We start from the raw sequence: 22,753 nt of genomic DNA on the forward strand, positions 1-22,753 counted from the left end.
GGTGCTTAGAGGAAGAGCGCTCTCGTCTAATACTGTCCCAGGCAAACAATGATTAACTGAAGCTGCTCAGAGTCAAACTTTGTCCTTTTGTTTACCCATGATTCCTAGTTTTGAGCTGTGGCTGGCTGTTCAAAGCAGAAGACGTAGCTGTGGAGGGGCGCATCAGGTAAAGGAGACCGCTATATGGAGCAGCGGCGTTAGAGCCTCAGGGTAAAACAGACCTATGCATTATGTTATTGCATTAAATGTGGATTTTCCTTATTCTTCTGTCACCTGCACAGATTATGGACACTGAGTCTTCCTCTCTGAGAGTCGGAGTTGTGGGATATGGACACCTAGGTATGAACCCCGCATTCACACTCCTTGGAGGACTGATGGTTGTTTCTCTGACAACATGTGGTTGTGTGTGTGTGTGTGTGTGTGTGTGTGTGTGTGTGTGATTTAGGGCAGTTCCTAGTGGACAAACTCCTCAAAGCTGGACCCGGTCTTGGCTTGGTTCTGGGTTTTGTCTGGAACAGGAATCCAGACAAGCTCCAGGGTTCGGTCCCCGCTGAACTAATACTTGATGACCTGTCGTCCTTTGCAAACAGGTTAGAATACACACGTACAGCACTTTGCAAAAGTATCAGTATCACATTGTTAAAAAAGATTCAGCAATATAGTTTATCATATTTTAGAGTTAGCCGAGCAATAGCCTGAGTAATGAGTAACTTTTGGTCCTTGCCTCCTGTCTGGATTTCTTACTAGATGGTCGGAGCTCCCATTCACACATCATGTCATGTTAAAACCATAATCGTGTTTATTTTTGTTATTTTTTGAAAACCAAATCTGAAAAGTGTGGAGTGTATTTTCTTTCAGACCTATTTACCTTAGTGACCTTATAAAAAAAAAAAAGCCAAGGGTGCTATCAGAAGTCAGTAAATTAGTAAATAGTCCACCTGTGTGTAATTTAGTCTCATCTTAGGTACAGCTGTTCAATTAATCAGGGATCGAAAGTAACCACTCTGCTATAATCTCATGTCTCTCTCTTTTACAAAAAAGTAAAAATATAATGAAAAAAAATAAAAATAGGAGACTGAACAGGTTGGGCAAATTTGCAACATGAGAAACAAATACTGTGCACTTACTGGTTGTTAAATCAAAAATCATAATAAAAAAATTAAAGATGTGTGCAACTGAGTAGGGAGATCTCAAGATATGTGCAAAACATGCATGTGTATTTATGCACGTAAATAACACCAACAGACTATTTACAAGAATGGCATACACTGTAAGATGCATTAAGTTGCCTTTACTTAAAAAAAAGGAAACTCCTTGCCTCACCTTTTTTTTTGCAAACTTAAAAAATTGAAGGGTTGTCAAGTTGTACACATTAAGTTTGCACAACTCTATTAACTTGATAATTTTGAGAAGATTTAATTTAATTGTGAGAGTAAGCTCTCTTTGAGGAATCAACCTTTAGAGCTCATCTGCTTGCAGGTAGCATCCTGTCTGGATACCAGGCTACTTTTCATATTTCCTTATTATGTTTCCATGTTGGGAATTATGCAATTCTTCATTTGCAATTTAACAAGACATTTTGGACTGTTTATCTGTGTAAATTATTTATGTTTGATTCATGAAACAACCAGCAGATCACAGTGTTATCTTCTTAGAAAGTCCTGTATTCTATATTATTGAATAAATCCCATTAATCATAAGAGAAGCTTTGCTCATGGTTTTGTCTGGCGACAACTATGGTAAAAAAAAAAAAAAAAAAAAAAAAAAAAAAAACATCCGCTAATGAGGTTAAACTGATCTGCACAAGTCTCCACCTCTTTCAAATACTTAATTTTTATCTGTGGACTCCACTTAAATATTGTAAGTTATCAAGCAGTTTTTATCCACAGTTTACTGCACTTATTTAAAATGAGCATAAACATGTGGAAGAGAATTGAGTTTTGCTCACTGGAAGTTTTTAATCAAACTGAATGTTGCATTTTACAATGTTACCGTCCAAGAACAGCAGAGGTGATGGGCACTTATTGAGTTTGTAGGGAGCAGTGATGGTTGTATAAAGGCTGCTGGGAGGCAGTATCTGTGATAACGCTCCTTTGTGCACCTAGGATGCTGCAGTCCGAAGGAGCTCTCCAGCTCTGCAACAGGTTCATGCCTGGGGTGGGAGACACTAACAGGGATGTTATTATTGCCAGAGTCCTTCTGTTTCTGACCACCTGAAATGGGTGGAGGGGAGATCCTAGGACAGAGCAAACTACAATTACACAAACTACATCATAGAACACGGCTGAGGCCACGACTGTGTCAAACAAAATTACTTTAAAATGCTGGTTTGGATCAATATTTCTGTGTCAGAACAACCCAGTCAAAATCCAGATATGACATCCAGGTGGAGAATCTCTGGCAGTTTATGAAAGTTTATTTTCAGAGATCGTTGCTTTCATCCAGTCTGATGGAGCTTGAAGTATTTTTTTTCCAAGAATAATAATAAAAACATCAGATGGATGAAGCTGGTTTAGACAAACCTCAAAAGACTTGGTTCTACCGGGTACTGGTTCAGAAGATTTGAATAGATATGCACACCACACATTAGGATTTGTCAAACATTTCAGAAAACAATAAATCTTTTTACGACGTATGATGTAAGATCATGGAGGTTTGTGGTTGTCACGTGACAGAATGTGAAAAAGTTTGGCACGCAGCAGCGCGAGGATTGAGCTTCAGAGCTTCTTACAGCTGTTCTGCTGATGCTTTTGCAGGCGGTGTGACGTGATCGTTGAGGTGTGCCATCCACAGATCGTGAGAGATTTTGGACTCGAATTTCTCTCTAAGTCCCACCTCATGGTGAGATCCTTTTCACTCGCGGATAATTAAGTTACAGACTTACTTTCATTTTACTTACTTTAAGTATTTTCTGCTAGAGTCTGGAGGTTTGTAATTTTTTTTTATTAATAGGTTACAAAGAGAAAAGCCTTTCTCTGAAGGATTTTTTTTTTTTTACTGAATGTGAAACTGGGATTTTCTAAAAAATTCTTTGCTGTTGATGGCAAAGCTGAGAAGTTTGTGTAAAGAAGATCTCAGTTTAAGCTGTAAAAATAGGTATTTAACTGTTATATACTTCTTAACAATCTTTCATTTCCTTCCAGCATTTGTTATTTAACTCATTTAGAGAATCATACTTCTCCAGAAAGTCAGATATACTGCAGAACACATATTTAGGGCATCATAAAATATTTATTGCATGATAACCAGTATCACCATATTAGAAACTAAACAATATATGACTTCGACTTGTTTTTATTTGAAAATAGAAATGCAACAACTGATCAAATGGCTGCTGTAATAATAATGTGACATGCTGATTGGTGCAGAAATGATATATCTGTATCATTTTTATTGCTAATTTTGACTTTTAAACATCTGCTCAAGCAAAAATATACCATAAAAACCTAAGTTTGATGGTAGTTTTTAACTGCTTATAGTGCAGAATTTAATATCATTTTTTACCTTTTCTGCTTGTTAACAGAGTGGCACCACAAGGTGATACCAGAGTGCTACTAATCACCAGCAGGGTTTTTATTTGGCAGACCAGTCCAGTCAGCTGGTTATAGCTTGCCAACTACATTTTTAAAACAAAACAATGTTTGCCCTCCTTCGGCTTCCACTCTTTGAATGTCCACGTCTTTTGCAAATGGACATAATTGCCAAGCAGTCAGTATAATTTGTCTATTAAGGGGGTGAAGGGGAAATGTAGTAGGCAGAGTTATCACATCAGGAGCACATGATGAGAACATCATTACCCAGCCTTTTAAAGGAGACAGAGAATCGTTTAGTTTGTTGTTCCTGACTGCTGGACTTAGAGTGAACTACATAGATCAGAGTACCAGACTGAGGCCTTCACAAAGCAGAGAATGTAAAACCTTATGAGTCTAGTAAGGGATAAACTATTTGAAATGAGATGTTTCACTTATTGAAGAATTAAAAAAAAAAAATTGACAACTGGAGGCCATTCAAAACAAATGTCAGCATGACCAGGCGGGTCCGTCCAAGCAATTTCCCCCTCGAGAGCCGACTGCAAGACACTAAAAGAAGTCTTCAAAGAACTCTCAAACGTCGCTGTGAAACTTACAGTAGACTCTTGATACTGTGGATGTGAACAGCAGTAAGTCTCTAGATCAGGAGGAGACTGGACAGCTTTAACTTTTACGGAAGAAGGAAACCTTTGGCCTCTGAGGAAAAACGTGAAGCCCCAATGCTAGGAGAGAACTCAGATGAAGACCAGGACTTGTGGAACAATGTTCTTTAGAGACGAGTCTAAAACGCAATCCTTTTCTCGCCAGAACACAGGAGATCTTTTGCATTAAACAACAAGAGCATTCCAGGAAAAGAAGTGCAGAGGAATGTTAAACAAGTTAATGTTTCCAATGCGAAATGAGAAAGATCAACACGTGAAATGTGTTTTTTTTTAAAGTATGAAATGAGATGTCTTAATTTTTTCACATGAAAATGAGCACCGTATAATCACACACCATGCTTCATAACACGTTAAACCTTGCAGGTGGGCTCTCCGTCTGCCCTCTCTGATCCCGATCTGAACCAGAAGCTGCGGCAGGTGTCTCTACAGCACGGTCGGACGCTTTATATCCCCAGCGGGGCCTTATGGGGAGGCCAGGACATCCAAAGAATGAACAACAGTGGGACATTAAAGGTACGCCTATGGCCGGGATGCCGAGATTTAATAAACTGCAGGAGAAATCAGCGTTTTTATCAGTGTGTTAACTGCACTCGATTCTGTTAAGCTTAAATCAACTCAGCACATATGGAGTTGTGCTTTTGGAAGACTAACATAAGCCTGAGCAGCTGAATAAGCAGACCCCCACACACACTGAGCATGAAATGTTTCTGAAAAACATCTGGAATCCTTTCAGGCTTTGTTCATAAGGATGTCCAAGCATCCGTCGTGCTTTCGACTGACCGGCGACGTCCTCGGTGACTGGACGGAAGGGGAGGGCAGACGGGTTTTGTTCAGAGGCTCGGTGGCCGACTTGTGTCCTCTCGCTCCCAACAACGTCAACACCATGGCGGCGGCGGCCGTGGCCGCAGGAACGCTCGGCTTCACGGGCGTCCAGGGAGAGATCGTGTCAGACACGGCGTGAGTCTTTTTTTTTTTACTTTACACGTCAAAACTCAGAAGGCTGATCCTTTTCTGTCTGAGTAATCGGGCACTGCGTCTCACCCGGCTCAGGCTGAGAGACTTTCATGTGGTGGAGGTGGAGGTGACTGGGCCTGACGGTTTCTCGGTGCACACAGTGAGGAGGAATCCAGCCAAACTCGGGGCTGTGACTGGCAGTGCAACATACAACTCCTTCTGGAACAGCTTGCTCAGTGAGTGCCGTGAGGTTTGAAAAGTGCAGGCGTGCATGTGTATTCAGCTCCTCTGACTCTTTGCTTTGTAGTATGTCTGTAATTACAGCTAAAACTGCGGTGCCAGTTTTGCACTTTTAGGGGTTACGTTTGCAGCAATTTTCTTTGCCAACTACTAAATTAGACCGGATGGAGAGCCTCTGTGAACAACAATTTTCAAATCTTGCCACAGATTTAAGGATTTACTTCTGGACTTTGACTAGGAAACCAACTATGGTTTCATTTAGCTCCACCAAGCTGCCATAGATGACCTGCTTTCTCATCTCTTGTTGAAGAAAAGCATGCCCACAGCATGATGCTGCCATCACCATATTTCCCTGCAGCTAATTTTCTACAACACCTAGCATTTTTTGCATGTGGTGAAATGCGTTGAATTCTGGTCTCATCCAACCTCAGCACCTTGCTTCCACTTGTTTAATGTGTCCCTTGCACTGTTTGTGACAAACTACAAACGGTACTCCTCATGCCTTTGTTCTTGCCACTCACTTCATAAAGGCCAGATTTGTGGTGTGCATAACAAAAAAAAAAACTGTTTCTTCCACAGACTCGCCCGCCTGAGATGTGCATTTCTGCTGCTCTTCAAGAATATCAACAGGCCTGTTTGCAGCTCTTTGCCCACACTGTCAGTTTAGGCGGCAAGCCATGTCATTTCCATTTTTTGGATGATGACGATGATCAGAGCTCTGTGAGATGTGGAAATCTTGGGATTTTATTATATAATCCAACCCTGCTTAACACTTCAACCCCGACTCGTTTCCTGGACGCTGTTTGTTCACTAACGTTCTCCAACAAACCTCAGACCTTCAGAAAAAAGCCGAATTTGTGACTTATGCACAAATGGACAATTTTTACTAACTGGAAATCTTCTGACCGCAATTTGTTGCACTGTATTGCATTTAGGGGTATCAGAGTAAAGGGGGTTGAGTAAAAATGAACGGCATAGATTTTGGGCATCTAATAGAAATACATTTTTGAAAACCGCGTATCATTTCCCATTTACTTCAAAACTGTGCTCCCTTTGTGTTGCTCAGTCACATAAAATCTCAATTAAATCCATTGAGTCTTGTGGGTGTAAGGCAACACGTGAAAATGTACTTGGGGGGATTGAATACCTTTGCAAGGCACCGTAAGGGTACATGAAGCTGCATCCTCTACTGAGATTTATCTGGCTTTAATAAAATTTGCTGCATCTCTCTTTTTTTTGTTGTTCTTCAGTTTGCAGAGGTCACGGCGGCACGGTTTACTTGTGCTGAAAGTGGAAGAAGACCATGGAGGGTTACCTGCAATGTAGGCGGAAGATCCCGAGCCAAATCCCAGATAAATTAAAGAGCTCAGGATGGATACGCGGTATGCGTGCGTGCACGGCGGAGCTCTACTCTGCACTGTATACTTGCCGGCCTTTGGACGCGTTTCAATATACTGTATGCTCGGAATAAAAACAAGAGACACAAATCATTTGTAAAATACTAACAGATCTCTTAATTTTATTTGACGTTCATCTGGTGCAACGCTGGAGCAAAACGGTATGCATCCATACTGAGGATTGACAGTGACAAGACACCCCCTGGTAAAGCCATCATCATCCAACCTTCATCGTGACTCCGCTCCTAAAGCACAAGTTCATCTTCCCTTCTTTTCCACAAACACTTCTTTTCACAGTACTTCCTTGACCATCATAAACTATCTCCACACAAGTGCATATGTTAAACAGATGTGAAATGTTGTTCATTAGTAATCATCATGAGAAAACTGACACAATAAGGCAAAAAACAAACAAACAATGAAAACATGTGACACTGAGCTGAAGGAGAGGTTTCGTCATCTCATATCTGATGCTACTTGTTACTGGGCGTGTGTGTGTGTGTGTGTGTGTGTGTGTGTGTGCGCTCCATCTCATTTCCAATCTGGGACATTTTGTGATTAACAAGGATTTTACAAGAAACCTAAAACAAAGGAGAATCTCTTTGCTTTGCACACAAAGACAAGCTGGTGAAAAGATGGAGGTTTATGCCGTTTGTTTTCTCCTGGCTTTGACCCTGGTTAGAATCAAGCAGAAATTAATGTTGTTAATCAATTCTGTTAGCTTATCGATGCTTTAGATCTAAATTATTCACGTTTAGTTCTCTACTCCAGAAACACAGGGTTTGGCTATCATTTTAGTTCACTGGTTGCTGTTTTAATCTCTTCAGCCTACTACTGGTTGCAGTGCTGGTGTATTTGAAATGAAACCAAAAAACTGGCTGACGGTTCTGAGGTACGCATTGGTTGGGGAAGACAGACAAAACGAGGCATTTTTCTTTTTCACAGAAAGCCACTACTAAATTCATCAAGCATGAACACAGCCGCACCCATTTATCAAGTTTGTAGTGCAAGGATGACTAATGATTGCAACAGATGACGTTTCACTAGTGAGGTTCAGCATGTATTGTGACGCATACGGGTGTGTGTGCGCGCGCCTCAGTTCTTCTCGCTCGCCTCGTCTTCTCCGTTCTCGTCGGCTCCGAGGACGGCTTTGCCTTTAACCGGCAGGTTGTAGGGCTGGCGGATGTTCACCCTGTCCTTTTCGGCCTCCAGGTCCTCGTCGTAGCGCTCGTCCTCGTCGTTGTCTTCAGCCTCGCTGTGGTGTGGGGAGGAGTGACGGGACAGGGCCGGCGATGGAGGCACAGAGGCCGGCCGGGGGTAGCGGAAGCCTGAAGCCTGAGAGACAAAAGCGGGATCTCGATTAAAAGCTGGAATGGTGAACAAACTTTGGACAAAATGACTATACAACTTTTTATGATGCAAACTTTAAACAAAAGAAAAAAAAAAGATAATGGACCAAGACTTATCATTCAAGGACTTTTCCACAATTCAATTGAAAGAGGGAAACATAAACTAAAATACTGTGGCTGCCCAAGTGTGCACTCCTGGAATTGACCACCAGATTCAAATGCATGTTAAATAGGCGTTCTTACACACCTATTGTCATAAAAAGGACCCCTGATTAACCCAGATAAGAGTTCAGAGGTTCCTGCAACGAGTTTAATGAGGTTTCCTTTGTCAAAACTCAAAGCGAGAGCTTTCAAAAAAATCAGAGGGATTCAATCTACAGGAATCTGTGAGGAGAAGGGTAACCAGGATTTTCCTATGGTGTAACATTGACATCAACAAGAACTGGACATTTTCCCCCCAAAATGATAAAAAGATGAGCTGAGAGCTGGTAAGAGAGGTGGCCAAGAGGCCCACGGCAACTTTAAAGGAGATATTTGCAGCACATGTTACAGCAATCTACTCTATTTGTCCTGAAGAGAGCATCATCAAAGCCTGGCTAAATTTAGCAAAACACACATTTGTAGGGAAATGAAACTGAAATGGTTGATCATCCTTCCAAATTTGGTCCAAAAAGAACCTTGAACGTAAGCAAAAGATCACCTTACCCACAGTGAAGCATGGTAGAGGCAGAATCATGGTTTGGGACCACCATAACTCAGGTGCAACTGGGGCTTAGTTAAAGTGTTTGCACAAATCCTGCAGGATTCTTCCCACTTCAATGAAGTTCTGAGTTCATTTATCTTGGTCTCATTTGTTTACATCTTTAAAAAAAACATGACATTTTATCCTCTGCCTTTATACCCCACATTATCTTACCGAGGCGGGCTCATGAGGATCATATGCGTAGGTGTCAGGAAAGGCTTTAGCCAAGGCCATGTGACGGGCAGCTATATAATACTAAAGCAGAAGAGAAGGGCAAAAAGGTCAATTTAAAGTTAGTGCGTGGCTAAAAGATTATTCTCAGGATTTGTAACCGTACCCTGCCAAGGTATCTCCAGTCAAGGAGGTCACTCAGGCGCTCTGTGCGGTTCCTCTGGATGATCCGCTGGCGTCGGCTCTGCTTGCAGAACTGGAAAAGGAAGGAGGTGAGCTGGTTGCACGACTCGTCGACTCCCTTGTAGCGTCGGTCAAGGATGTAAATACCTATCAGGGGTAAAGGCATGATGTGAAATGCAATCCTTTTCATCAAAAAAATAAAAAATAATAAATAGGGAAAGCGTGTAAAGATACACACCATACGCTGAGGGGTCTGCTATGTGTTCCTCCATGAAGCATCCAAAGCCTGAGAGATTAGTTGATATAGATGGAATACCCATCACTGTGCACTCAGCTGTTGATGACAGAAACATTGCAAAGTGATTCGACCATGACACGATAAACATATCAAAGATGTCAGCATCCATGTGTCGTACCTGGTGTATAACCCCAAGGCTCATAGTAAGAAGGGAAGACACCAAGGTGGCAGCCTCTGACAAACTCCTCATAATCCATGGGAAGCAGAGGAGAAGTGGACGAAAGGAACTCTGGGTGGAAGATGATCTGTGGATGAAGGAAAAAGCCATTCAGTACCAGAACAAGGAACCGTTGGGTTTATGGTAGCAATCTAAGCAGAAAAATGTTCTTTACTCATAATAAAAGTCGCACAATTAGTTGTCTGCAGTGTTCTCACAAAATAAAGAAAAAGAAACTGTAAATTAGGAACTTTGTGAAGAAACTTTAATGGTGGCTGTCCCTTGGTGTGTACGTTCAAACATTTAAATACATTTTTCTTTGCTGGTTTATGGCAAACATGCCCTAACTGCTGAGTTTATAGCCTGCAATGATAAGTAAATGGTAGGGTGGTACGATTTTGCCAAAAATCTAAATTGCAATATATTTCAACCATATTTGCAATTGTGATTAAAATTTATTTAAATTCTCTGCATCAACCACAAGCAACAAAAATGACCTGTAGATAAAGATCTTTGTAAACAACGACTATTTAAAACAAGAAATGTCACTGTTTTTATTAAATCAGAATATTTTTCCAGAGAAGAGCTTGTTGAGTTGGACAATCCTTGTTGAACATAATGTGCAAAGGGCAACCAACAAACAAGTCTATGTATTAAACAGTTTGACCCCTACTAAATGCTTTGATGAGATTCCTGAAAGTTTCTGGTAAAAACAGTATGATTATATAAACTCTAAAACCAATTATTAAATTAGATTATCTCACTGCTGCAGCTCTCTTGCCTGTCATGTAGAGGTAAACCCACTTTGAACATATTACCTACACCTAATGGTCGTATTCATTGTTACATAGCCAAAAATTGCAGACATCTGCGATTTGGAAATTGCGTGTTTTTTTGCAATTGCGATTAATTGTGCAGCCCTAGTAAATGAAACAAATTTATATGTCACTTTTCTAGTCATAATAACCACTCAAGGTCTTTTAACACTAGAGCCACGTTCAACCCAATCACACCCCGACTGCCACAAATGTGGAACCTACCTTTATAAAAACTGAACCATGGACAAGCAATGCTTCTGTGAGCTTTATTTTGAAAAGCCAAAACCATTGTTTTCCATGCATGGTTAAAATACTTAGTTACACTCTTACTTTGAAGAGCAGCACTTAGCTTTACCGTGAAACTATAGTTTTAACTTTCTCCTGTCAGGGTCACACCTGGGTCGCCATGTTGATACAACTCTGTGTGTGGGGGAGAAAGCAGGACCTCTTTCTCTCACACAGAAAAATAAATAAATACACAAGACGTGAAGATCTAAAGAAATGGCTGCTGTTCCAAATCACAGGAGCAATTTTTTAACCTTGAGCAGCTGCAAGGTCTGGTGCCCGATCTTGGCAATTTTCACATTTCTCAGATTCCACCTGCTGACGGTGCTTACTTTCTGAAAAAGTTATAATAAAGCCATCTGCTACAGCATCGAGACACCTTATTGGTCCAAAATGGGGACTGCACCTTTATGTGGACGCATGACGACAAAGTGCACTGCATTGCCATTGAGGAATGTATACGTGTCCAATGATTTAGGTACAATGTACACACGTAAAAGATGACACCTGATCTGTCAGCTCAGCCTCCCATCTGGTGTTGTACCTTGACTCGGTCAGCAGAGCTGTTGAAAAGGCCGATGCGGCGGACACAATTAAGGATGGGGTCGCTGCTGTCCTCCAGCATGTTGTGGGTGCAGACTGGAGGCTGGCACTGCCTCTGAGTCGCAAAGATGGCGCGCTTCATTATGGTGAAGTCCTCCTTATCCAGCATCTTTGACACATCTGGCAGCTGACCTCTAAAAAGTAAGTAGAAAAAAAACATGTTGATCTAATTGTGTAATTAATTTACCTTTTGATAACTAATAAACTGGACTAAACTTTTTAGCCAATCTGTCAATTCCTAAAACAGATGAATTAGTGCATTTTGTTTTGACGATCATCAATAAAATGTTGTCTTTTGTGTTGAATGTAAACACAGAACCTTGAAAAATAATTCACACCCTGACCCTGTACGCTTTTGCCCCTCCAATTTTGACATGCAACAGCCACAGACTGCTTTTAATTAGGATTTTATGTAACAGATTAAGACAAAGTAGGGCGCATTGTTAGGTGGGAGAAAAATGTTACACGGTTGTCAAAATGGCTTGCCAATAAAAATCTGACAAGTCTGGAGTGCATCCGGCCTCATTTGTTGTCATTACAGCTGCAAGTCATTTGGTGCATGTCTCTACTAGCATTGCACATCTAGAGGCGTACATTTTCTGCCCATGCCTGTTAGCAAATACCTCAAGCTCTGGCAAATTGGACGGAAATCATCTGTAAAAGTGCATTTTAAAAGGTCCTACAACAGACTCTACATTGGATTTAGATCTGCGCTTTGACTGGGCATAGAAAAATGCTTTAATCTAAACCCACCCATCACAGCTCTGACTGTATATCTGGAGTCATTGAAGCTGAATCTCTGCTAGGGCTGAACAATTAATCGCATTTTAAGTATAATCGTGATTTAAAAAAAACCCCGCAATTTCCAAATCGCAGAGGTCTGCAATTTTTGGCTATGTAACAATTAGGGAATTAGACACGTCCATTAGGTGTCAGTAAAATGTGTGAAGTGGGTTTGCCTCCACATGCAAGGGAAGGCAGTTGCAGCAGTGAGATAATCAAATTTTATTACTTGTTTTAGAGTTTATATAATCATACAAAGCATTAAGTACTGGTCAATCAGTTTAATACATAGACTTGCTTGTTGGTTGCACTTTATGTTCAACAAGGATTGATGTCCAAATAAATTAAAAAGCTGTTCTCTAAACAATAGAAACATTAAAAGTTCATATTTAAAATAGTCCTTGTTTACAAACATCTTTATTTAGAGGCCATTTTTGTTGCTTGTGGTTAATGCGGAGAAAAGTCAAAATTGCAATTTTGGTTGAAATATATTGTAGGCAGAACGCAATCTGCCTACAATATGCTGTGGGTCTTTTAGCAACTAATCCACATGGCGAGGAAACAAAATGATTTGTTGTTTGTATATATTTTAAAACACATGATAAATTAAACTGAAAAAAAAAATTTGCATTAAAACCGCAATATTAAGAAAAAAAAAACGCAATTAGATTATTTTCGAAAATCTTTCAGCCCTAATCTCTGCACCAGTCTCACGCGTCTAACAGACTTTCTTCCAGGTATGCCCTGTTTTTAGCTTCATTCACTTTCCCCATCACCTCTGACCAGCTTCCCAGTGCCTGCTCAACAAGAGCATTGTCAAAGCATGATGCTGCCACCACCATGCGTTTTACTGTAGCAATTAAATGATTGGTTCTGAGCAGCGTTATTCTTCCTCCACAGTTTTTTTTTTTGTGTGTATACCTAAATGTTAAGTTCTGGCCTCGTCGGACCAGAGCAGCTCCTACCACATGTTTGCTGTGTGGCAAACTGCAAACAGGGTTTCTTATGGCTTTCTTCGTGCCACTATTTCATAAAGGTTGGCTTTATGGTTAGAGTGTGAAGAGAAAACTTAAGGGTACTACTGTACTTGTTTTTTTTTCCCCCCTTGAAATTTGCATCTATTAGAGTTTGATGTCGTTCAAAAACACACAGCTCGGCATAGAGGTGCATTAAATGTGGTCAACGTACACTAGGAGAGATTCATAAAGTTTCTTTCCAAAGCGCTCCTTCACAGTCTGAGCTGTATCCCTGCCAGGAGCAACAGAAAAGAAAAAAAAAAATCTTTAGTCAAATAAATGGAGCTATAAAAAGCAGATTTATATATATAGAATGTTTAAAAACAGCCTCACCAGAGCTGCTTCCTGACTGCTTGGCCCTTTAAGGTCTCCACGTTGAAGTTGTTGGTCCGGGCTGGCATGATGAAGAAGGCTATAACGGTCACGTCGCTGTGGTTGACCTGCGGAGGAGCAGAACTCTTGGTTCGCCTCTGAACACCTCAGGTTCAACACGTTCAGCAGAACCACCGCACAAACTTACTCTCAGTAGATAGTTGAGTCTGGCCAAAGCTTCCAGGAAGATGTCGGCTCCTTTGTTGGAGAATTCGTACCTTCCAGCTATGAAGAGGAACAAACACTTGTCCAGATTGAAGTCAAGGTTCCTGGCGGTCAGGACAAACAGCAGTAAGTACCACGTCTTTATTTTACACAATCCGGTTAAATTAACCTTCCAATGTTTAGCATTCAAAGTCTTTGGCTGAACATGTGCGGCGTCATCTTTTCAGTACTGACCCATAGAAGTGCCCCCTGACAAACTCCTGAATGCGACTCTTGCTCTGAGCGTGGAGGTTTTGAAACTCGTGCATAGCAGAGAATTTCTTCACATTGAGCCCATTTGGAGTGACGATGTCTGCAGACAAACAGAGAACAGCGTCCATAAACACATTAGAGCCATAATCAGCGAGACGTAATCTCTCTGCGACATCAAAGACCATCAGAAACATTTTCCCGAAAGTCCAACTCAACATACCGGGTTTCCTCTTGAGCAGGTACTCGGCCTCGATGGCTGTAATTTGTGAAACAGTGGTGAAGACATGAGTGCAGTGAGCAGCCGCCCGCTCCAGACAGTAGCGATGGTAGATTTGCCGATCCCCGGCTTCTTTATCCACGTTGAACTGAACAGGGCAGGAAGGACGAAGTACACCGAGTGAACCACATATTCAATAAAACAAGCCGCCTTTCAATTTCCCAATTCCTCTATGTAAATAAAATCTAATTCTGTATCTACTGTTAGATATTGGCCAAACCATTTTCCAATCAAAGGCATGCCATAGACAAAATACCTAAAATGTACCTGTGCGAGGTTGTTGTAAAAGTCCACATTTCCAGCACACAGGTAGCGACCCAGCAGCGTAGCATGGGTGGTGAAAATGGTTGCAACGGGAAGCTGCCTGTGTCTGCACAGCACCAGGCCCAGACCAGCCAGCCACTCATGGAATTGGGCCACAATATGTGGCGGCTCCTCGGACTGAGCTGCATACTGAAATATCAATAAATGAAATGAAAAAAAAAAAAACTTTAGTAAGATGAAAGTGTGAGCTCCCGCAGAACATTTATTTACATCTTAAGAGCCCATGTTGTCCACACATACTTCGATAACTTGTTAATTCTGACATTACATTGCAGTGGAAGTCACCTTTTACTTCCTATTTGTGTTTTCTTTTCTAGTCAGATGTTTCCTGCACTATTTTGGCTGCAAAGAGAGCAAAAACCCATGATCTGTTCTTTTCATAAAAGACGATTTTGAGGTTTGCCACGTTCTAGCTGAATTTTTACGTGGAACACACCTGCTGATTGCCACGTGGTTTGAGGAGTCCTTGTTTTTTTTTTTTATACATTTTTGGAATTTGAACCAACTACGGCATGAGAGTTTGAAAAACACGATAATGAACGTCAAACCTAAACCGTCTGCATCCCCCGCCCATTTTTAAGTTAATATTGACTCAGTTTTAAACAACCAGCTTCCAAGAAAAGAGAGCTATCATACTTAGTTGTAATACTACTCCTTGCGTTGTTTTTTTTGCCCTGTTTTATTTATTTATTTATTTATTTATTTATAACATTCACTTACTCAAATCAAGTCAGATTTTTTAGTTCCGATCAATCAAAATGAAGCTAATTGCTCTAATTACCCATAAATACCTGTCTACCACTTTATTAGGATTATTTTAAAGCTGGAATGCAATTCCTCATTTAATTTTAACAGTCAGTTTTTCAAAAATAGATTTCAGCAAATTGATTTAAAGCAATCGTACTTTCCTTAATTTTCTTCCACAACAAAGTAGTAAGAAACAAATTTTCTAATCTTCCTGAAGAATTACAGAAAAACAGTGACACCACTATTTATAATTTCTAAACCAGACGTTTCTTTTCTTTACCTCCTCCTGGTTTTCCCCCTTTCACAGACTTAAGCAAATACAGCAAGAAATGTAACTCAGAGATATCAAACTTTTACATTACACACACTCAAACCCAGCAGCTGACCTCTCCCAGGAGCCAGGCGGTGAGGAAGCCAAACAAAACGGCGTCGTTGGCCTCGCGGTCGAACCACGGCACGCCGATAGCGCACATGTCCCACAGCTCGCTCTTCCAGCGGTCCAGAGACCAGGCAGTGAAGCCCACGTCAATCAGAACCACGTAAGGACTGCCTTCAATAAGCCAGCGGCCGAAGTAGACCTGCGACAACATGAGAGGAGATCAAGTTTGAAGGTTAGAAATATGCCGCAACAAATTGCCTGTGAAGGTCAGCAAGTTGGTTTCTGCTTTAAAAAAAATACAATTTTATTTCTAAGCAGCAATAAATATTAGGAGTTGTAGCCATAACAGCATTATTGGTTTTGGATTTACCTTAGAATTGTTCTATTAACATTATTTGTGATAGACCAACATAAAGTAGCTCATAATTGTTAGGTGGAAGGAAAACAATATATGGTGTTAGGGCCGGGTGATAAACCAATTTTATTGATTAATTCAAAATTTGCAACTCCTGAAGATTTAATTTTGAAAAATCTATTTATTTATTTTTTTGCCAATGCACTTTACTAGGATTCTATGAAACGTTGCACTATATCAGTCCCGAAACATGAAATTGTTTTGGTAATAGCATGCCATGCTAAACACATGTTTAGGAAAATATATTGTCAAGATACTCAAAAGAGGAAACCTTTGTAGACAAGGCACTTTACTTTATTCATTTAAGTTGCCATGAAGTTACACAAGTGAAGTGAAGATGCTTCTTAGAAGTGTAATACAACTATCAGCAAATATTTTGTGTAATATTTTCATTATTTACCAGCGCAGGGCCTGCTATCTTGTTTTAGAAGCATATTTTAAAGCTAGGAATAAGTTGCACTTTGAATTCAGGTCAACTCACAGATGAAATTATTGAAATCAAAGTAAGTTTTTAGTAATAATTTCTACAGTTTGTTTTTTAATCTAAAAAAAGGGAAGAAAAATCGATTGATCGGATTTTGTAAAAAAATAAATAAAAATATGGAGATTTTATTTTTAAGCCATATCACCCAGCCCAAAGCGTTGTTCATAACTTAACCATTTAACATCTGAAAAGTGTGGCATGCATTTGTATTTACTCCCCCCTTTACTCTGAAACCCCCAAACATGGATTGGACTGATCTGTCAAGGTTCTCATTTTAACTGTAGTTTTTGTAGTACTTTATTTTAAAAAATAGATCAACTTCCGCCTGCGTTCAACTTACACTTTACAGCCTTATTAGACAGCTATACTGCTATGAAAAAATTAAGTATATTACACTTTCACAACCTCCCCATATTCTTTCTCTACATAAAAAACAAACAAACATACTGTTACACAGTTTATATTGCATAGCAAATGTTATGCATGTGCACACAATAATGGCCAAGTAAAGCTGATTCTGACACGTTACATGTCTGCTGTTCAGCCATCCTTACTGGAGTTACGTGAATAGATCCAATAGGGAAGAATCAGACAGCCGTCACCTCATAACAAGTCATTTTCACTTGTTGGTAGAGCACACATACAACTTAACCCCACCCTTTCCCTAACAAGAGGAGAGAAAAAAAAAAAATACATGCAATCCTCGACTACTCCTCTACTGAGTTCTACCCATGCATTTTAAAGCTAATTTGGCCAGATTACACTACAATCTATCAGTAACTCAACTAAAGCTGTTTATAAGGCTTTTGCATTATGTGTGGAGATTTTGTAAATCTTATTCTGGCTCTTGATGCTGAACTGGTTGGCCCTGATCTGGACAAAAAGATCAGACAAGGAGAGCAGGAATCAGAGAAACAACCAAGTGACACATGGTGACTCTGGAAGAGCTTCTCCCACCACTGCTCAGGTGGGAAATACTGTTGCCAGGACAACTAATTGATCCGCACGCCACCAATCTGGCCTTCAGGGGAAAAGTTTTTTTTTGTTGCACTGCAAATCACTTTATGTCCCTGAAAACAAACACTGAATATCACCCTGAACACACCATCCCCAAAGAGGTGGTGTTACTGTGCTGGAGGGACGCTTTTCTTCAGCACAGACAACCTTAGAGGAAAAGATCTGTTATAGGCTGCAAAAGATAGAGACTGGAGGGATACTTGCATTTCTCACTTCTTCTCCATCCAGTCTGACTGAGGCTGAGCTATTTTGCAAAGAAGAATTGGTAAAAATGTTACTCTAGATGTGCAAAGAGTCAACATACCCCAATATATTGGGTATTGACTTATTTGGAAATGCTTTTGGAAACCATGTATCATTTTCCACCTTAACAAATATGCATTTGTTTTTCACCCAAACTTCTAACAAAATACACAGAAGCTTCAGTAACAAGACAAAGTGAGAACAAGTTCCACAAGTGTGAATGCTTTTGCAACGTTTATATTTTCCTAAACACAGTTGCAGGTCGACCACACTTTAACTGTTCCAGGTATGGTTTTACCTTCCTCTAATTGAGTAGTTATTCAGACCAATACGAGACTGCAAACAACAAATTAATCTGTTGAAATCATTCCATCTTATTAAGCTCTGAGGCATGATTCTATAGCTGAACATTTTACAGGCTTTGTTGAAACGGCTGCGCTCAAAAAATAGCCCCAGCGCAGTTTCAAGCTTTGACACCTAACACCACAGCGAGCATTGAGTGACACAGCAGAAAAAAAACTTAAAACTATCCCAATCGGTCATCTATTTCTGGAGAGCATCTGTGTGAAAGAGAGTGGGACATCGATACAGCTTCTAACCTTTGCGGGGAAATGTCACCGGCTTTCGAGTTGTCGTCAGGAACACAACACACAGCAGACAGAGAGCGGCCCAGATTAAAAGGAGGGGCGCCGGATAAATCGCTGATCACTTTTCAAAGAATGGATTCAAAATTCGGTTCTGTGAATCGCTGCGAGCAAAAAATAAATAAAAAAGGCCTGTCCATGAGTGGAATGCATGTGTGTTTGGTATGTATGATAGTACCTTACAGCCACTGGCGTTCATTTTGTCAATGGTCCGCTTCAGCACGGGATTGGTCGGCTCGATCAGCTCCACTTGGGTTCGCACGTTGCTCTCCACGTAGGGACCCACCAGGAAATAGTTCTCCCCCCATTCCTCTGCGGTCAGACGGGCTTTGGTCTGGATGACGGTGTAGATGCCTCCAACTTCAAGCAAGCCGGACAAAAATTAGTCAAACCAGGGTCAGAGCTTTTACCTAATTGTGTAAAATAAATTTGAGCTTTTTTTTTTTTATTCTTTCTCCACACAAAACATGCAGGGAAGTTTACCTTTGTTGGCGACCTCCCATGCAATTTCAAAAAGGACGGCATCCTCCAACTCAAACTCCTCGTCCCACTCGTCGAGCCCCGACAGGGACGTGACGGACAGGCTGCGAGCCAGCGGCATGCTGGGTAAATATAGAAACACACTCTTTACAACTATGTATACACAAAACGTGACTGTCCGGCAGTCCCTCAGGCGGCATTCTGAAATCACACGGGGGATGGGGGAAAGTCCTGAGGTCCGTCAAATGTTTCCGTTTGCTTTCGGCTTCACGGTTAACAGCAGTTCAGTTATCAAGCTGCTGTTTGGTGCAGCACACGCTTTGACATCAAACATACCTAAAACGTTGCGTGAAATGCAACTTCCTCTTGAATAACTGCGCATTACATTAGCTGACTATGACGTAAACCCCGCCTTTCCCAATTCTTTCACAGAATTAACAGTTTTTTTTTTTAAATATTTGTCTCACTTCTTTGACTTATAAGCTTGAACGCAGCAGTTTTTTGCAGATCATTTCATAAACAGGCTTTTCCTTCTGATGCGGAAACCTAAATCACTGAGAGTAACCACGAAAAAGAGAAAAGGATTCATTTAGTCATGCGAAAACGTACAAGAATTTGAATTTATCGATCTCTTTATTTTACTTATAAGAGAAATTAGCATTACCCACCAGGCTTGTTTTTAAATAATCTAAGCACTTGCTTTAGTATGCTCACATTTTTTTTACTTTAAATTTCTCAACAGCCATTTTCTCAAGGGCAGTGCATGATTCAGACAGGTGGATTCTTCCTGCTCGAGTGAAATTACAACATACTGTCCCTTACTAGGTTACACAGGATGAGGTTGCAATAAAAAAAAAAAGATAAAATAAAAAAAAGCCACAGATGAGCAAGTACAAACTTGATCCGTTGGGTTTTATTTTGGCACGACCTGAAGTTCTCCCCTGTGAAATGTTGAAATCACATGGAGCGGAGGCACATGGAAAACTACAAAAATGGGCCCCTGTTCACATGAACATACAATAGGGTGGGGGAGGGTTTCTCCCCCCCACCCCCAACCTAAGGGGTTCGCTCCCAGCTATCTATCTTTCCATTTCCGTTCATGTTTATGCATAAAGAAGTAGCATGCAGACCTCGCACTACTGGAGATTTATGCTGAACTGCATCTACAGTGGACATAAGGGACACACCACACAGACTGACCTAAGGCCTAAATGGAGAGGACCACCATCATAGCAGCTATAGGGGAGCCTTTTTTTAATGCCCTAGATCAATTTATAGCCTACTGCATGCAGATCTACATTTTCTACTGAATTAACAGGAAATTAGATACAATTAAAGTAGCAAATGAATAAACCGCTATCGTTGAATGTGTTCTTAGCTGGAGCTGAACTTTTGTCAGGGGCCCCTCAGGCTGCCACTTCTTGCAGACGGTTTCTGGTGAATTTAGCCTAGTTTGTGCAAGAATAAACCAGTTTGCAGAGACTATTATAGCCTTGTACTCGTTTGACCTCGCCGATACGCGCGCAATGGTAAGAGTAGTAATTTTCCGGAAGGCCCGAGCGAGCATTAAAATTGACTCTTGCGGGAAATAACGCCCTGAAATGCGATTTAAATTCGCGAGCAGAGCTCTCCGTCCGCACAGCATGCCGATGTGCGAATGCTTGAGCTCCTTTAATGGGCTGGCGAGGTGGACGTGACATGGAGCACCTACAGCGCAGCTCAGAGAGGCCGAGTCCGTCAGAGCGTTCCCCCCCCGCAATATAAGCTCGTCCACAGCGGCGTGGGGATAAAATAGAAAGGTCGACTCACCCTTCAGTTTTGTCCCAGCTTCACGAAGAGGAGCTAAGCATTGGCAGCTGTCGCGGTCAGTCCGTAAAGGTGGAAAACAGTGGAGACTAGTGAGAGGGAGGAAGAAGGGGGGCGGCGGCTATGGTTAAATGTCACCGACTCACATTGGTTTGCTACAAAACGCTGTGGAGCTGAAGGAGGAGGGGCCGAATGCGGAGTCCCTGCTGACGCATTATTCATGAGCTTCGCCCCTATTGGTCAGGTTCTAGTCGTTGTCTCCGCCTCCGCAATAACGCGAAGATGATTGGATGTTTCCTTCTTCAACAAAGGCACGTGATTGGTTGAACAAAAATTAAAGGGGTTCAGTTTTTTTGTGTTAATATTTTATTTGAACGGTACATTACAGCTGCATGTAAATATAAAATAGGCAAAAATTTAACACATTTTTAGTTCAATTAATCAGAAAGACATGTTTTACTGGAATTATACAGATAAAACAATTATGGAATAAAATGTAATACTTTTTAATATTTTTTATTTACTTGCATATTTAGATCCTTTTTGTTGCTTGTTACTGTCTATCAGCTATCTAACAAAGGGATGGATTTTTACAAGGGTGATAAGGCTCTCCTCCCAGGGCGGCATAGCCATGGGAGGAGAAGGCACAAAACACTGACAATAAAAAATAAGTTGCCTGTCATTTGATTGTGAGCAAGTTTTCTTTAGATCTTTTTATTTGCATGTTGTATTGTAAACCCACAAATATAAACATGTCTGAAAACGTTCTCTGGTCATTTATAACTCACAATTTGAGCTAACAATAATCTGCAAAAATGTGAGTTTTCCAAAACAGAGTAGGCACTGAGTGAAACAAGACAGGGAGTTTTACACAAGCATGTGAATGTTGGTCATCTTCCACTCTAATGGGTGAAACACATTGGTGGACATATTAGGAACGCAGCAGCTCATCAACAGTTAACTGATGCATGTCTGCATAACTCTTCACCCCTTGATGTTCCATTGCTTGTTATCTGTAAACATCTGTCAGCCCAATCCTGCTTTCCTGAAGTGGCAGAGCATTTCACCATCCTGCTCTGTGACCTGTGACCTTACTGTGTACATTTGAGTCAGGAAAAAGCTAAAGCACCACAAACATTGAGACATAAGTAAAACAAACACATTGTGCAAGCAGATTCATTTTTAGAACAGATATCTGTTTTCTAAAGGTCTGGACAGTTGATAGCTTAATAATGTAAAGTCATGCTGAGTTAATAACTTCCCAACATCGCCAACAAATCTGCTAATACTGCAGAATCTATCCATACCTATGTAGCCATGCAGGGTCACATACAAATTGATCAAGAATACTTTGCAACAATTTTGAGCAATGGTTGAATATTTACATACTTATTCATGTCTGTAGAATGACACTGTCTGACTAAAAGTTGCAACCTACATTGGTTTGAACCGAGGAGCTTCTTGCTACAAGGAAACAGTACTACCAACATGACTATCTCTGTTTAAAAATGTCAGTTTCTGAGTCCATTTATTTATATGCCATTTTTTGCTTTCTAGTTAACGGCTATCATGATAAAAGTATTGTTAAAATATGCACTTTCTCTGTGCCACTTGTTATTTTACATTATGCGTCCTGGCAGGACCCACAGTAGGTTAAGTGATATATATTGTTTTTAAAATTTTATTGATTTCCTCTTTCCAGAATCCCTCGATTACTGGACACTGGACAGACCCAAAATATATGTGAATAGTCTCATCTTTTTCCGCATTTCCACCAACAAAGCTCCATGGCATGTTATTTCTTGTATGATGAGATCACAAAGGGTGTGTTCAAATGCATTATTTTTATTTTCTAATCAAATTCTTTCCAAAACGAACTGTTAACTGCTTTATAAGTTTGTGCTTTGGAAAAGGGTCTTTTAAAATGCTGGTAAAGTTTCAAGGAATCATTAGCAAGAGG

The 22,753-nt window shown here is 40.6% G+C and overlaps 2 protein-coding genes across 3 annotated transcripts; one reads left to right on the top strand and one right to left on the bottom strand.

The window, feature by feature from the left end:
* The first annotated feature begins 14 nt into the window (after positions 1-14).
* aspdh (aspartate dehydrogenase domain containing) lies at positions 15-6,876 on the top strand. The gene is made up of 8 exons (XM_036132186.1): positions 15-166; positions 282-339; positions 446-590; positions 2,757-2,841; positions 4,556-4,705; positions 4,926-5,149; positions 5,243-5,382; positions 6,637-6,876. Exons 1-8 carry the CDS (start codon positions 98-100, stop codon positions 6,672-6,674), a joined length of 909 nt encoding a protein of 302 aa, XP_035988079.1. The 5' UTR covers positions 15-97; the 3' UTR covers positions 6,675-6,876.
* Positions 6,874-20,938, bottom strand: gys1 (glycogen synthase 1 (muscle)). Of its 2 annotated transcripts, none has more exons than XM_012882246.3 (16): positions 20,797-20,938; positions 18,991-19,109; positions 18,686-18,867; positions 15,712-15,903; positions 14,522-14,707; positions 14,198-14,342; positions 13,960-14,077; positions 13,709-13,829; positions 13,522-13,628; positions 13,361-13,420; positions 11,331-11,523; positions 9,645-9,771; positions 9,467-9,562; positions 9,212-9,375; positions 9,049-9,129; positions 6,874-8,118 (listed from the first exon to the last, which is right to left on the bottom strand). In XM_012882246.3, the coding sequence occupies exons 2-16, from the start codon at positions 19,106-19,108 to the stop codon at positions 7,879-7,881; spliced, it is 2,130 nt and encodes a 709-aa protein (XP_012737700.2). In that variant the 5' UTR covers position 19,109; positions 20,797-20,938; the 3' UTR covers positions 6,874-7,878. The 2 variants fall into 2 exon arrangements, with proteins under 2 accessions (XP_012737700.2, XP_035988077.1); XM_036132184.1 differs by lacking the exon at positions 20,797-20,938 and adding an exon at positions 20,699-20,775.
* Positions 20,939-22,753: the final 1,815 nt, after the last annotated feature.

The sequence above is a fragment of the Fundulus heteroclitus genome, unplaced genomic scaffold (genome assembly GCF_011125445.2).
Source record: "Fundulus heteroclitus isolate FHET01 unplaced genomic scaffold, MU-UCD_Fhet_4.1 scaffold_48, whole genome shotgun sequence".
Taxonomy (NCBI): domain Eukaryota; kingdom Metazoa; phylum Chordata; class Actinopteri; order Cyprinodontiformes; family Fundulidae; genus Fundulus; species Fundulus heteroclitus.